The sequence below is a fragment of the Lethenteron reissneri genome, chromosome 15 (assembly GCF_015708825.2).
Source record: "Lethenteron reissneri isolate LAM-NWPU_2019-01 chromosome 15, ASM1570882v1, whole genome shotgun sequence".
Taxonomy (NCBI): Eukaryota; Metazoa; Chordata; class Hyperoartia; order Petromyzontiformes; family Petromyzontidae; genus Lethenteron; species Lethenteron reissneri.
The window spans coordinates 13,548,725-13,563,010 of record NC_083793.1 but is presented as its reverse complement, the minus strand read 5'-3'; the positions used below and the strand labels follow the sequence as shown (position 1 = coordinate 13,563,010).

Genomic DNA, 14,286 nt, shown 5'->3' with positions numbered 1-14,286 from the left:
GACTGACCAAGGGAAAAATTTTTCGAGTAAATTACTGCAGGAGGTGTGCGACCTGTTGGGTACCAAAAAGGTGCGTACCTCCCCGTACCACCCGCAGACGGACGGGATGGTGGAGAGGCTTAACAGGACATTGACCTCTATGCTGTGCCAGCAGGTGTGTGAGTCGCATGTTGATTGGGACCTGCAGGTCCCTGGGGTCCTTGCCGCGTATAGAATGGCCCCCCATGCAGCTACGGGGTTTTCCCCGTTTTTTCTAATGTACGGTCGGGAAGCCGACCCGCCCATGGAAACGCAGCTGGGTCTGCCCGCACCACGAACTAATTCTAAATTGGCAGAGCATATTAAATTTAATATTCATAAACTGACAGAGGCAAGGGAGGCCGCACGGCTTAATTCGCGGGCTCGCCAAATTGCGAACGAGCGGTTGCGGGCACGGAAGGTGTCCGTGCACAATTGGGAACCAGGTGACAAGGCCTGGCTGCATTGCCCTCAGGCACCTTTGGCCACGTCGCCTAAATTGTTGAAGCCGTGGCGGGGACCCGTGGAGGTCGTGCGGGTGGCACGCCCCCAGTGCGTTCAGATAAAATGGGGGAAACGCCGTTGGTACGTCCACCCCTCCCGACTGAAACCGTTCTCGCCTCCGTATGGCCTCCCCTTGTGTCGTGAGGGCCGAGCATGTGACGTGACCGACGACCCTGAGGGGGAATTGTCCTTGCCTGCTCCTCACATGTCTCCGCCTGATCCGCTCCCAGGTGTCTCGGAACTGACTGCTGCCGACCACCGGCGGCCGGATCTTCACGGCGGGGCCCGTCCTTCCAGGCCCGACCCGTGCCGTCTAGAGCTGCCGGAGACACCGGACGGTCGCCAACGTCCCGTTCCATACGACGGACCGGCCAGACGGACTCGCGCTAGGTCGCGCTACTTTGTGTAACCTACCACGTGCGGAGTCGAGGCAGCCGGAGCGCCTCGGCACTGCGTGGGTCACAGTGACACTTGGCGCGTTCGTTTTACGGTGTTCGCTTTTATTGTGTTGTTCGTCGGGCTGTATATTGCTTCATATTTAAGGTTGTGTTATGTTGTTGTTGTTGTGTTACGGGGCACACTGGGATGTGGAGTTCTTTATTACTGCGTTGCGTTATGTTGTGTTGTAGGTTAACAGCCGGGCCGGCTGCAAGCTATGTGGGAGGGGGTGATGTAGAGGTGATACGCGCTGGGATTAAGGATCGTATGCACAGTGCGTGATGATTGGCTGTGTAGGTGGTGACGCGCGCTGACGGTGGAGGATCAGGGGTCAGCGCGGGGTCGTGGGTTACGGGGTACCGATTGGCTGTGGGCGGTGACGCGCTGAGAGGGAGTGATCAGGTGGCAGCGCAGTGTGATTGGTGGAGTAATGTTAACACGCGCTGGGGAAAGCGGATCGTAGAGAGAGTGCGTCGTGATTGGGTCATTAAGGAACGACGCTCACGTCGACGCCGCATCAGCTCCGTCTCTCGTGAGCAGGGGCTATAAAAGGGGATGCACACAGGCGTAAGGGCAGTGTGTAACCAGCGAAGAAGGAAGACGGGGATGAAGACCTAGAGCCCTGCGGTACCTAGCCCCGCTGTCCTAAGGGGACCGGGACTCTGTGTAACCCAGAGGCGAGTGTAGTGGGTGTAGCCATAGGTCTACACGAGCCGAATGTACTATGTGTAGCCAGGGCATAGGGCTTACACGAGTCGAGTGTATTGTGTAGCCAGAGGCATAGGGCTTACACGAGTCGAGTATATTGTGTGTAGCCAGAGGCATAGGGTCTACACGAGTCAAGTGTATCGGGTGTAGCCAGAGGCCTAGAGCTTACACGAGATTAGTGGAGTGTGTCGGAGGAAGAAGAGAGACCACACGTTGTATTGTGATACCTAAAGGATTTAATAAAAGTGTGTTACCCGTCAAGAAGTTCCTGCCGTCAATTCCCATACTTCACTGGTATTGGGCGAAAAACATGGAAATGCTGAAAAAGCACCCTGCAAAATCACTCCACTGGGATCGCACTCAACAACAGCCCCCCCCCTCCTGCCCACTTCCGCAAAAAACTGACAGGGCCCTCCTGAAGACGAGCCTTGTGAATTAGTGAGGGCTCTCCTGGGATATAACAAGCGAAACAATAAAAACAATAACACGTTCCTTCACCGACCCACCTGCGGGTCCGGGTGTCCCAAAATGCTGTCCAACCACCGCTGCAGGTACCCGTCCATGGGGAGACCGACGCTCTCCAGCAAGGGCCCGCAGCACAGCACGGCCGCCATAGCCTGGGAGCAACACGCAGTGTAAACAAAAAGGCTCCCCCTTGCACCACGCAGTGTTATTGTGAAGGTTACCGTCAAACATTCGTTTCTGATAAAACTGTACTTTTAAAAGTAAGGTAACATACATCCATAGAATATCCTTTAAAAGTGACTCTCTACAGGTTAATCTATCGGAGGTCCTTCTGCCAGCGGAGGAGTGAGCAAACGATTTCAGGCCTGTGCCTTTATCTTAACTGGACTTTAAAATCACAAATTTCCAATTGGGAGTCGAGCTCTTTAACCGCAGCACCACCTGAATGCTAAACTTAACATGACGCTGAATCCCAAAGAGTGACCGACTCAAGTGCGGCTCCACGTTCACGCAGCTGTGAGAATGTGTTGCTTTTGCAAGGTGGAGTTTTTATTGACTGCATAAACCACTTTCAAAGAGGAGAGGGCAACTTTAGTACAAAGAGATGGATGTTTGAGACAGGTAATGGCTGCACTGTGTGCGTCAGTCAGCTAGCTTTTAACACAATCGACTACAAATACATTTCTGACCTTGAAATATAGATGCATGCCAAGCAACTAGAAAACAAATTTTAGAATATGGATGAGAGGAATATTTGGAATTCCATGGCAAGGAAAGGTAAGCCACTTAAAAGTTACGAATAGGGCACGGCAGAAAAGTATTGGAGAGTAATCAGGAAGAGGATTATGCAATGGGTGGATCATGTGTGCATTATCAAGACAGGCCCTCGAGAAAACCCACAGATCAGCAACCAATGGTAATACCTAAACCTAGATGGTGGGACACTGTAAGAGTGAGCTTTTGAAGGTGGGGTGGTGGCATTGGCCATTGTCACCTCTTGACCTTGGCATTTAATCAGCTGAAGCTGCAAGTAGAGTCTGGAATCAGGGCACCATGGAGTTGAGCGACTGGGCACATACGGCGGAAAACTAGAGCGGCGAGGTCACCTTGAGAGCGAGGAAATTCTGGCGTGTGATGGGCTGACTCCTCTCCGTACTCCACTCGAGCTGCGTGGAGATGAGACGGAACGGGCCTGCCCACTGGCTGAGAAGGTGGAATAAACTGTGCCGTAAGCTCTGCTGGGGGAACAGCAAGCGTCGCTCCGATACTGCTCACAAGCGGTGAAAGGAAAGGCAACACAGAGCAGCAGTGTCACTTCTAGGTGAAACGTGACCAATAAAGGAAACATGCAGCCACTGTTTTGGAGGGTTACATTATACTGACCGGTCACCATCATATAAATATATATTTTCTCAGCAATGTCAGGACTTAAAGACTGCTCCATACCCATTTTCGCAGGGAAGCAATTACTTAATCATTAGGCCTCCTTTGCCAGTACCAAAATATAATAATAGGGTTTATCCCCTTTTTTTATTATCAGTGTGTTTTTTGTTTGCAATTTGACTGCAAGTATTGTGGCTAATGCAGACATGAATCCTCGTAAAAAGCTTTCAGTTTTGTTGCCAGAAAAAGGAGAAAAACCCTATTATTGAAGCATTTACTGTTTAAACTGATACAAGCTTTCACGTGGTATACATTCCGTTGTCTGTCACAGCAAATCTCAATGAATGCCTGCCCCTGCTCAGGTATTACAACCAGGAACTCAAGAGTTGGCGACTCAGTAAGTGAACTACCTCATTCCATTTCAGATGCGCTTCTGCGGCAATCTGGAATGCTCTTCATTCCGATATTAGGAAGCCACTGGATCTAAGCACTTTTAAATCACCCAGATTCACTGCTTTACGTGTTTATTTTGTTGTCCTTCCCCCGCACGTCCGATTAGCACGGTTGGCTACGTACGGTGCGAAAGAAGTTCAACACACAGGCACAGACACAGTGCGAGTCCTCACTTGGAAGGTGTGAGATGAGGTTGGCGATGAGTGCACTGAAGTGCATCCGCGCGTCGCGCACGGAATCCAAGTCCTTGTCATTCTCCACCTCCAGTAGCTGCCGGGTCTGATCCACGTACTCCAGCAGCGAGCTGCTCAGAGTGTGCGTGCTTGCCTCGAGACCACCACTACCCCTGTCCGGCGCACCAACCAATCAACATCATCATCATCATCGTGGCAAGGTGTTATCTGCCTCGCCTGGTAGACAGGAGGGCGTGGGTTCGATCCCGACCCTGACACATGTATATTTGGAGTTTGAACGTTTGTCTCCCTGTGGTTGCGTGGATTTTTCTTTTGAGTCCTCCGGTTTTTCCATCCACGTTTAGAAACATGCATTTAGATTATTTAGCTGCTATCAATTTCCACATGATAAGCCACTTCGTTGATCTATCATTTGTGGCCAGGTCATTTTTGAAACAGAGTGATATAGTTCAGTGGGCTTTACCAGTAAAATAAAAAAAAATGTTTCGTTTTAGTAGGTTTAGTTTCATTGTCATCGTCAAGATGCCTAGATTGGTCCCTGTCTGAGCATTTGAAAAGTTACCGATAATTGGCTCGGCATTTACCTGTGGCTGATAACCCCAGTGTCGGCAAGAAGCTCAAAGATTCGCACCAGCTGCACCCGCAGGATGTCTCGTTTCTTTTTCTTACGCACATTCTGTAAGGGAAAGGGCGACAATGAACGTAATGATATTCAATTCTGGATGGAAGGATTTGCAGAATCAGAAATTGTATTCATCATGGAGAAATTCGACGAGCTATGAAGCTCTTTTTCACAGATGTCCAGTTGAAGGTCAGAAAGTTACAACAACAACAAATGCACAGCTCATCATGCAAAAGATAGCGCTTTGCAGAAAGTCAAATTTCTGAAGGATAGACTTGACGCTTCAGAAAAAAGTGGAATTTACACAGCTGACCCAGTGCATTTCACTCGTCTGAGATGAGCATCATCCCACATTCACTGGTGCCTGAAGACGGTATTAATTCGCTTTGTTTAGAAGTGCAGTATGGCCTTATGCACTTTCATTAACCAAACAGTATTTCAAATCACCAAATATATAAGATCATCAAAACTGTTTTGCATAAATATATGTTTTGTATAGTAAATGGGTGTATTACATTTGCTATATGATGTGGGTTTGTTGTATTTTAGCATTACATTTTGTGATCGATATCTGAACTGAAGAATAAATATGAAAATTATACAGTTCAGTTTTAACAAAAAATGAAAATAAATAATTTACTAGATTTATGCACAACTGTATTTTGAAAAGGTTTTCAGGAGTCTTTGAAGGAACGTCACATTTTTCAACAAGAATGGACTGAACTTCTGAATAAAGGCAGTGATTGACAGCCTGATGGAGAATGGGATGTTAAAAGCTCCGAGTCTTGGTGTGAATTTCATAATGAATGGCATCAGTCCCAATCATGGCTCTACAGAGGTATTGTAGCCTGGATTTGAAAGCAAAGGAATTTATTAAATGCTCTTTAAGAAGCAGCTCTGTACATCACTGAAGCCGGGCCCTATTCTGCACACTGTAGATTGCAGATGCTCAATTAAAATTACGACACATTAATATTACAATTAAATGACTGTACTTATGTAATAAAAGGACTCGAACACTTCTTTCTGTCTTCGTGTCTTTATTCAGGTTCACGTCTTTACCCACACGGCACTCTGTTATAACTCCTGTATTTGTAGCCCCCGGCTATTCACTGCTATTATAGCTTCCTCACCCCTCTGACTCTCTGCTTCATCTACTGTAACCTCCTCCCTGCAGACTTGCTGCTACCCCTATGTGCAGACCCTCTGGCTGTCACTGTATGCAGACCCGCTGCCCACTCTCTCTGTGCAGCCCCGCTGCTGACTGCAGCCTCCTCGCTGCTTCGGGTCGGTCACCGCTGGCCAACGGTGCCGATCCTCGCTCCCCCCGTGTTCGTGGCGATCTCGCCACACCCCGCTTCGCCCTTCGTGGCCTTCCTCTGTTCCTGGTTCCCCGTCACTCCCCTTGCTCTTCCGGTTCCCCTCCTTCTATACTCAACCCCTCTCCCCCCCACGTGACCTAACTCCTCCCCCCCTGACGGCACCTCAGAAGGGCCGTTTACAACCGAATTACATCACCCTCCCCCCTAAAGAAAATCCAGCCGACCTCGGCTGAATTGCAACCTGAAAAGCAATGCGGGTGTAAAGGGCCAACACGCAAAAAGACACGAAGCATTGAAGAACATTATAACAATAACACAACACAACACAATCTAACGAAACGTGAGGGATTTCGAGCGAGTACGGGTAGCCGGGCCGTCCCGGACGGTCGGCGGCCCACCCGCCGAGCGGGAACGTGGAAGGGTTTTAGGGGCGACGGGCGCAAGTTCTTCCGTCGCCATTGGAGGCCCGCCACTGTCCCGCTCGCGTCCAGAAACATCCCGTACTCGCGTCCGCGGAGGGATAGGAAGAGCTGCAGGTCCCGTGGGTTCTGCGGCTCCGGTCGGCGTCCCACAAGCGGAAGGTCCTCCTCCCTGCGCTGTCACGGCCGGCTTGTCTGTGAAGGGTACGACAGGCGCTCTCGCAAGGTCAGCAGACACAGGCAAGGGCGAGTCGGCAGCAACAGACCCCGGCAAGGCAACTTGGGGAGATGACGCATCCGGCCGTGGGGCAATGTATGGCTTCAACCGGGACGTGTGCACGAACCAACGCCGTGCACCAACCTGAACACGCGCCGACTGTGGGTTGGGAACCTCAATGAGGCGGACCGGACCCTGCCAAGGTCGATGTAATTTAGGAGATGTACCTGGCCGCACCTGTGGGCAATGAAGCCAGGCCAGGTCCCCCTTTTTCCAGGGACACTCCCCCTTTGAACGTCGGGCACACCGCTCATTCCTGGCCTGAGCCTTGGCAGTAGCCATGCGGGCATTTTCCCTCGCCTCAGCGACACGCCGAACGTTGTCCTTAATATACTCAGGAAGAGGCTTAACAGGCCCCCTCGCACCGGTTCCCAACTGGTCATGAATCGGCGGCACGTTCTCACGGCCGTACATAAGGAAAAACGGCGAGTATCCAGTAGCCGCGTGCGGCGTCATGCGATACGCCGAAAGCACCCCAGGGATATGCAAATCCCAATCAGATTGGTTTTCCCCGACTGTATGGCACAGCATGGCGGACAGAGTCCGATTCAACCGTTCCACCATACCATCCGTTTGCGGGTGGTAGGGGGACGTCCGTATCTTTTTAGTTCCAAGAGCCGCACACACCTCCCCCAACAATTTAGACGAAAAGTTACGTCCCTGATCCGTAAGGAGCCTCTCCGGAGCCCCTTTGTCCATTACATACCCAAATAGAAAGGCGTCCGTGATAGACGCCGCTGACTGGTCAGGCAAGGGCCAGGCCATCGGCCAGCGAGAGAGGTACTCCACCCCCACCAGTAAATACTTATTCCCTTTAGCTGATGGCGGAAAGGGTCCCAAAATATCTAACGCCACTAACTCATTAACCCGAGATACTTTAATCGATTGTATCGGCGGAACATATGGATGTTTAGGCGGCTTACGGCGGGCACAATCGGGACACGCGCGAACGTGACCGACGACATCCGTCGTCATGCCGTGCCAATAATAGTCTCGTTGCAGCGTCAATAGGGTTTTCTGCACCCCCAGGTGTAAAAGTGTGTCACAGTGCAAAGATCTAATCAACTCATAGCGCAATGACGCAGGCACAACGAGACGCCAGTGTTCCTGTATCCCCTCCCTCCACATCAGTAACCCATCTCGGAGAGCAGTTTCCGAATTACCACCCGCACCGACTTCCTTACCCGCCTTCTCCGTTCGTTTCCGTAACGACACCAAAGAATTGTCCAACATTTGCTCCCGAACCCACACAGACCTTGGAAGACGCAAAATCCCGTCAGCCGGTCCCCCTTCAACCGGTCCCGGTGTAAGCGGAGGTTCGAGAACATCCACTGCCCGCGCGACAGGCTGAGGGGGGGGCTGAGCCGGTCCACACCTATGCGTCCCCGACGCACACGCACAAGGGGATTGTTGCGGCAACCTGGACAGTGCGTCCGCGTTAGCGTGACGCACACCCTTCCGATGGTGAATTTGGAAGGAGAATTCTTGCAACGTGTCCAGCCATCTCGCCAATTGTCCGGATGGCTGGTCCATCTTAAGAGCGTACTGCAAGGCCGCATGGTCCGTTCGGACAATAAACGACCGACCGTACAGATACGGTCGAAATTGGCGGAGAAAATACACAATAGCCAAAAGTTCCCTGCGAGTGACGCAGTAACGAGTTTCCGCGGGAGACAAAACCCGACTCCCGTACGCCACCACACGCTCAACACCACCTTTTGACTGGGACAACACCGCCCCAATCCCGGTGTCACTCGCATCAGTATCCAGAATGAAGGGATGTTCAAAATCCGGATAATCCAACGTCGGCGCAGTAGCCAGTAGGTCGCGCAGGCTCCGAAACGCCGCCTCCTCCGGCGGTCCCCACACAAATTTGTGCCCCTTCCCAGTAAGGAGATGCAAAGGCCTGGCGATAGTAGCGAAATTCGGAACAAACCTCCGGTAATATGAGGCGAACCCCAAAAACCGACGCACATCACCCACCGTGGCGGGGGTTGCCCAATCCCGGACACACGCAGTTTTCTCTGGATCCGTGGCCACCCCGTCCGCACTAACAATATGTCCCAAGTATCGAACGGAACGTTGCAGTAGATGACATTTCTTAGGCTTGAATTTCAAATTAGCAGAACGCATTCTGGCAAAAACGGCCTCCAACCGCAATAAATGCTCATCAAATGTGCGGCTGAAGACAATAATATCATCTAAATAAATGAGACATGTCTCCCACTGCAACCCCGTCAATACCAACTCCATCAATCTCTGAAAGGTGGCAGGGGCTGCATTCAACCCCATCGGCAGACAGTTAAATTGGAACAACCCCTGCGGCGTACGGAACGCTGTCTTTTCCCGCGAGGGCTCGTCAAGGGGAAGCTGCCAGAAGCCCGAAGAGAGATCTAGCGTTGAAAAAAACTTAGCCCCTGACAAGGCGTCGAGAGAATCGTCCATACGCGGCAGGGGATACGCATCTTCCACCGACACTTTATTTAACTTCCGAAAATCCACACAAAATCGTAATTTACCATCTTTCTTTTTAACTAACACGACAGGCGCACCCCACGGGCTATTAGACGGAGATATAATATCCGCTTTCAACATGTCTTCCACTGCCCCTCGAACGTGCTCACGCTCAGCCGGACTCATCCGACGCGAGTTCAAGCGGATAGGGGCCGCGTCCCCCGTTTCGATGTGATGAGAGAGCAGCGAGGTGCGTCCCAAGTCCAAATCGTCCGAGCTAAACACATCGGAATAGCTCGCTAATAATTTATGAATCGCACAACGCTGCTCAGCGGAAAGGGCCGAATTTTCCGCACATAATTCGGCGATCCAACGATCGTCCACCCCTCCGTCGTGTGAAACACCACCCACCAGCCCCCCGTCCGGAATGTCACTCTGAGCCGTAAACGCCGTAGTGGCGTGTGCCACAACGGTACCAGCCGGCACACACACGCTCTCAGAAGTCGCATTTAACACCTGCAAAAACGGGCGCTGATCCGGACGGACAATGGTTTGCGCCCCCACCAGTGCCAATCCGCCCGTAACAGCGGCGGACGGCGACAGCAAAATTCCACAAGCACTCTGCCGACCCGGAACCGGCTTCCGGTATCGTAGGGGAATGAGCATCTGCGAGCCAGGTGGAATATCAACTGAAACTTCCGATAACGCCTGCACCTGGGCAACCGGAGCCGGTCGCCCCCAGGTGGACTGTAAAAACGCCAATTTGCGGCCCCCTGGCAGTTCAATGCAATTTTCATTGATTCTAATTAAAATGGGCATCTTAGCCAAAAAATCCGTGCCCAACAAGCAAGGAACCGCCAGGGACCTCGAAATTAACACAACGCCCGAGGCCGAGACCCCCCCGATAGAAATATTAGCGTCCACCTGTCCCACGATGCCCATACTACCCCCGTTCGCAGCGATGCAGGAAGCGTAAGCCGGCCTCACGGCCCCCGGTGGGATGTTCAAAAGATGGAATATGACATCCGAAATAATGGTCGCGGACGCCCCGGAATCCACCAAAATACGCACGTCCACCCCTTGGATCGACCCCGGTACAGTGGACGAACCTGTAGCGGCCGCGACAACCCGCCGAGCCAACTTACGCCACTGCGTTATCGAGCGACAAGGCGCAGATACTGGCCTCCCATATTTTAGAACATCCGCGTCGCACAACAACGGCGATGAGTGAGGTGTCAGGCCTTGCCGGGTGTCTGGTGCGCACCGACTTGCCTGTGCCGGAGGGTCTTTCTTTGGGACGTCCGCGATCGAGGCCTCCTGCTGGGGCGGCCCCGGAACCCGGGCCCAGCAGTCCCTGGCATAGTGGCCCCGACGGCCGCAGCGGAAACAGTCGACGTCGGGTCGGCGCGCAGCAGGCACCCCGTCCCGACGTGGCCGCGCCGGTGGTGGAGCCCGCGGCCCCGGCTCGCTTCGAGCCGGCCACGGAGTGGAGGCGGCCGACAGCTCCTTTGGGCCGGTCGCATCCGGCACGTACACGGCCTTTGTAGGGTCCCACCCTACGGCCCCCCCATCGACGACAGGACCGCCCGTCCACGCCGTGACTTGTTTCCAGCGGCGGAGATTGAACTGGGCGTCCAAACACTTAGCCGCGGTCCGGGACGTGAGTTTCTCGTGACCGCAAGCCGGCATAGGGATGCCCAGATCCCGGGATAACTCCAACATCTTCCCCAAGATGAGAGGTTCCAGCAGGTCAGGCTCCGTCTCCGGGTAAGCGGCCATCGCGAGTTCCAGCACGGCGCCCCTGTACGCTACAGGCGACTCCTCCGGTGCGCGTTGCCGCTGCACGAAGCGGCGATGGGCATCATCCGGTGGCTCGTACGCGTCCGCCATTTCGTCGAACACTCCACGCAATGTTTTCTTCTTCGCAGCTTTTATAGAGCGAAAAAAACGAACAGACTCATCGTCAAGGAGAGTCGGAAGCACCTCCAGCGCCTCGGCGTCCGTCCACCTTGCCGTTCGTACCGCCGCCAAAAATCGACAAGCGAACGCACTCCAATCGCCCCCGATGGAGAACTCCTTAACAGTTGTAAGGTGACGACTGCGGCTCCTTGGCCTGCTTCCGTCCGTCACCGACTCTTCCGGCGGCAAGTTCAGCAAGGCGTCGCAACGCGGTGTCGCCAAGATGGCGGACGATCTTCGTGGCGGCCCCAAGATGGCGGCTTCCCGCCTTCCGTGGTGCGCCACGCCCAAGATGGCGTCTTCACGCCGCGTGGTCGATGGCGGCGCCATCGAAGACGACCCGGGCTCCTGCCGATCACCACCATCACCTTCCGACGCCGCCCTTGGCGTGACAAGGTCACACAACTCCGTGATGACGGTTTTTAGGGTCGCCAGTTGCTCCGCCATCCGGGTCCATCTTAAATCTTCGTCCTTCAACGCAGATGGGTCGGGCGCAGCGGCAACCTCCTCCACACCCGGGCCCTCACGGATCTCTCCTTCCGCCGAAGTGAAGCCGACCTCAGGAGGAAGATCGTCGTCGTCCGATGATGAAGCCGACGCCGGAGATGGGATATTCTTCTTCCTCAGTTGTTTCGCCATGCCGTTTCACTTCTGACTCCAGTGTAATAAAAGGACTCGAACACTTCTTTCTGTCTTCGTGTCTTTATTCAGGTTCACGTCTTTACCCACACGGCACTCTGTTATAACTCCTGTATTTGTAGCCCCCGGCTATTCACTGCTATTATAGCTTCCTCACCCCTCTGACTCTCTGCTTCATCTACTGTAACCTCCTCCCTGCAGACTTGCTGCTACCCCTATGTGCAGACCCTCTGGCTGTCACTGTATGCAGACCCGCTGCCCACTCTCTCTGTGCAGCCCCGCTGCTGACTGCAGCCTCCTCGCTGCTTCGGGTCGGTCACCGCTGGCCAACGGTGCCGATCCTCGCTCCCCCCGTGTTCGTGGCGATCTCGCCACACCCCGCTTCGCCCTTCGTGGCCTTCCTCTGTTCCTGGTTCCCCGTCACTCCCCTTGCTCTTCCGGTTCCCCTCCTTCTATACTCAACCCCTCTCCCCCCCACGTGACCTAACTCCTCCCCCCCTGACGGCACCTCAGAAGGGCCGTTTACAACCGCATTACACTTATTTTTCCCATACGTTCAAATGAGCATCATGTAGTGGCACTATCCGCTGGTAATCCTGAGCCAGTGGTGGAAATTCCACATGAATATGGCAGGGACCATTATATCCATCGGACAATGTTGTTAACTTCTCACTGTGGTGCTTGTTTACCGACCCAGGAGAGATAATGGTCTAAGTTAACTTGTGGTGAGGTCTAAACTCACGATGAGAGAAAGAGGAGCCTTTTTGTTACATTATAAGGTTGCACTCGTAACACGTAAGGTGCTTGCCGCAAATGAACCACAATACATTGCTGATCTCGTTTAGGAGCATAAGTAGCCATCACGCAAACTCCGGTCATCCTCGCAGCGGCTTTTGGGGAACCATCACACAAAGACGGCCACTGCATCGCGCGCTTTCAGATGCATTTCTGCGGCTTGAAAGATATTTCTGCTGATATTAGGAAGCCACTGGAGCTATGCACCTTTAAATCTATGTTGAAAACTCATTGATTTAGAACTGCTTTGTGTTTAGTTTATTGTCCTTGACACATGCTTTAGATTAGCATGGTTGGCTATGTATGGTGCGAAAGAAGTTCAACATACAACATGATTTGTAAGCAGACGTTTTGAGTCAAAGGGGAGTCACGTTACCTCTTGCTTCTTATCCAGGACCTCTTTTATTATCGGGTTCAGCTCCTCCATCAGTTCACTGCAAGACAGAGCAACCATTAGGTTCCAACATGGCATGCAAGGGGGTCGCGTGGCCAACACCAAGCCACTTCACCTTTGTCTGCCAAGTGCCACTGTGTATACACTGTACTGGGTTCTCATTTAAAGCTTGGTAAACTCATGGTAATGCCCAGGACAGACACATAATACCACATGCCATGGATTTAATCTTTGAATGGGAATTGAACCCAGCTCACATCGATCATAATGAGAGCACAAACCACTGTGCCACTGTCCCCCATATGTAAAGAAGACACATTCCTGTATAGACATGCAGACTGTTGGGCAAGTGCTTTTCACGACCACCTATTAATAAGGCCAGCATGGCACACGACGGGGTAGGTTGCCAGTACCATGTCCAGCTGCCTTTATCTCCCAAGTGGCGATGTTTACACACTGCATCAGGTACTCATTTTGAAGCCGAGTTGACCGAGGAGAGGCCCAGGACCGGTTCAGATAGTCACCACTGGTGTTGACCATGAGAGAGAATCCAACTCGGGTGGCTGGGTTTGTAGAGCAGTGCATTAAATACTCCACCCCTAAGATGCACGCATGCACGCATTCACACCGATCTAGGCAGTGCTTACCGGAAGGCGCCCGAGTTGGTGCACCCAAGACCCAGCACCAAGCACTCTGTGAGCTCCAGACTCTCACAGCGCATGAGCGGCACCACCAAGTGGAAGAGGGCAGCCGGGGATGAGCCCCCCACACTCTGCTCACACGCAGCAAAGGCAGGGGCAGGGCGCACATGGCACTTGTGTCAGATAGGCTACCAGCGACGAGCCTCATGGCTATTCATCCAAATCGGTTTTCATTTCTGAAAATCAGCTGCCAATGTTATATGACAGCTATTTGTGAGCAAAAGAGAAACATTATTAACATCACAAATGAGACAGTATAGATGAGCCCGGAAATAATAATTGTATGAGAACACAACTTCTAATCACAAGAATTCACACCACCAAGTGTATAAACAAGTTGTATAATTCAGCGAGGTGGCAGCGGGGTTGAGGTGTTTTCCTCACAGGGGGAAGGATATGAGTTCAAACCGTGGGCCAATAAAAACGTTGAGGAAAGTCAACAGTGGCCACTGTACAGAGAACCTGGCATCTGCCATGAGAATGAGGAATGTTTTCGACTATCTCTGGGCTACCGACGAATATACGCGCCACCCCGTCGCGC

General features: G+C 52.6%; 1 protein-coding gene across 1 annotated transcript in view; it reads right to left on the bottom strand.

Annotated features, from left to right (window-relative positions):
- LOC133342510 (protein furry homolog-like) overlaps positions 1 to 14,286 on the bottom strand; it is a 96,127-nt gene that overhangs the window by 38,519 nt on the left and 43,322 nt on the right. The window contains exons 3-8 of the mRNA XM_061551663.1: positions 13,692 to 13,816; positions 13,027 to 13,084; positions 4,748 to 4,839; positions 4,143 to 4,315; positions 3,240 to 3,400; positions 2,175 to 2,285 (exon numbers count right to left, since the gene is read on the bottom strand). Coding sequence (XP_061407647.1) covers positions 2,175 to 2,285; positions 3,240 to 3,400; positions 4,143 to 4,315; positions 4,748 to 4,839; positions 13,027 to 13,084; positions 13,692 to 13,816 — 720 coding nt within the window. The remainder of the gene's footprint in view (positions 1 to 2,174; positions 2,286 to 3,239; positions 3,401 to 4,142; positions 4,316 to 4,747; positions 4,840 to 13,026; positions 13,085 to 13,691; positions 13,817 to 14,286) is intronic.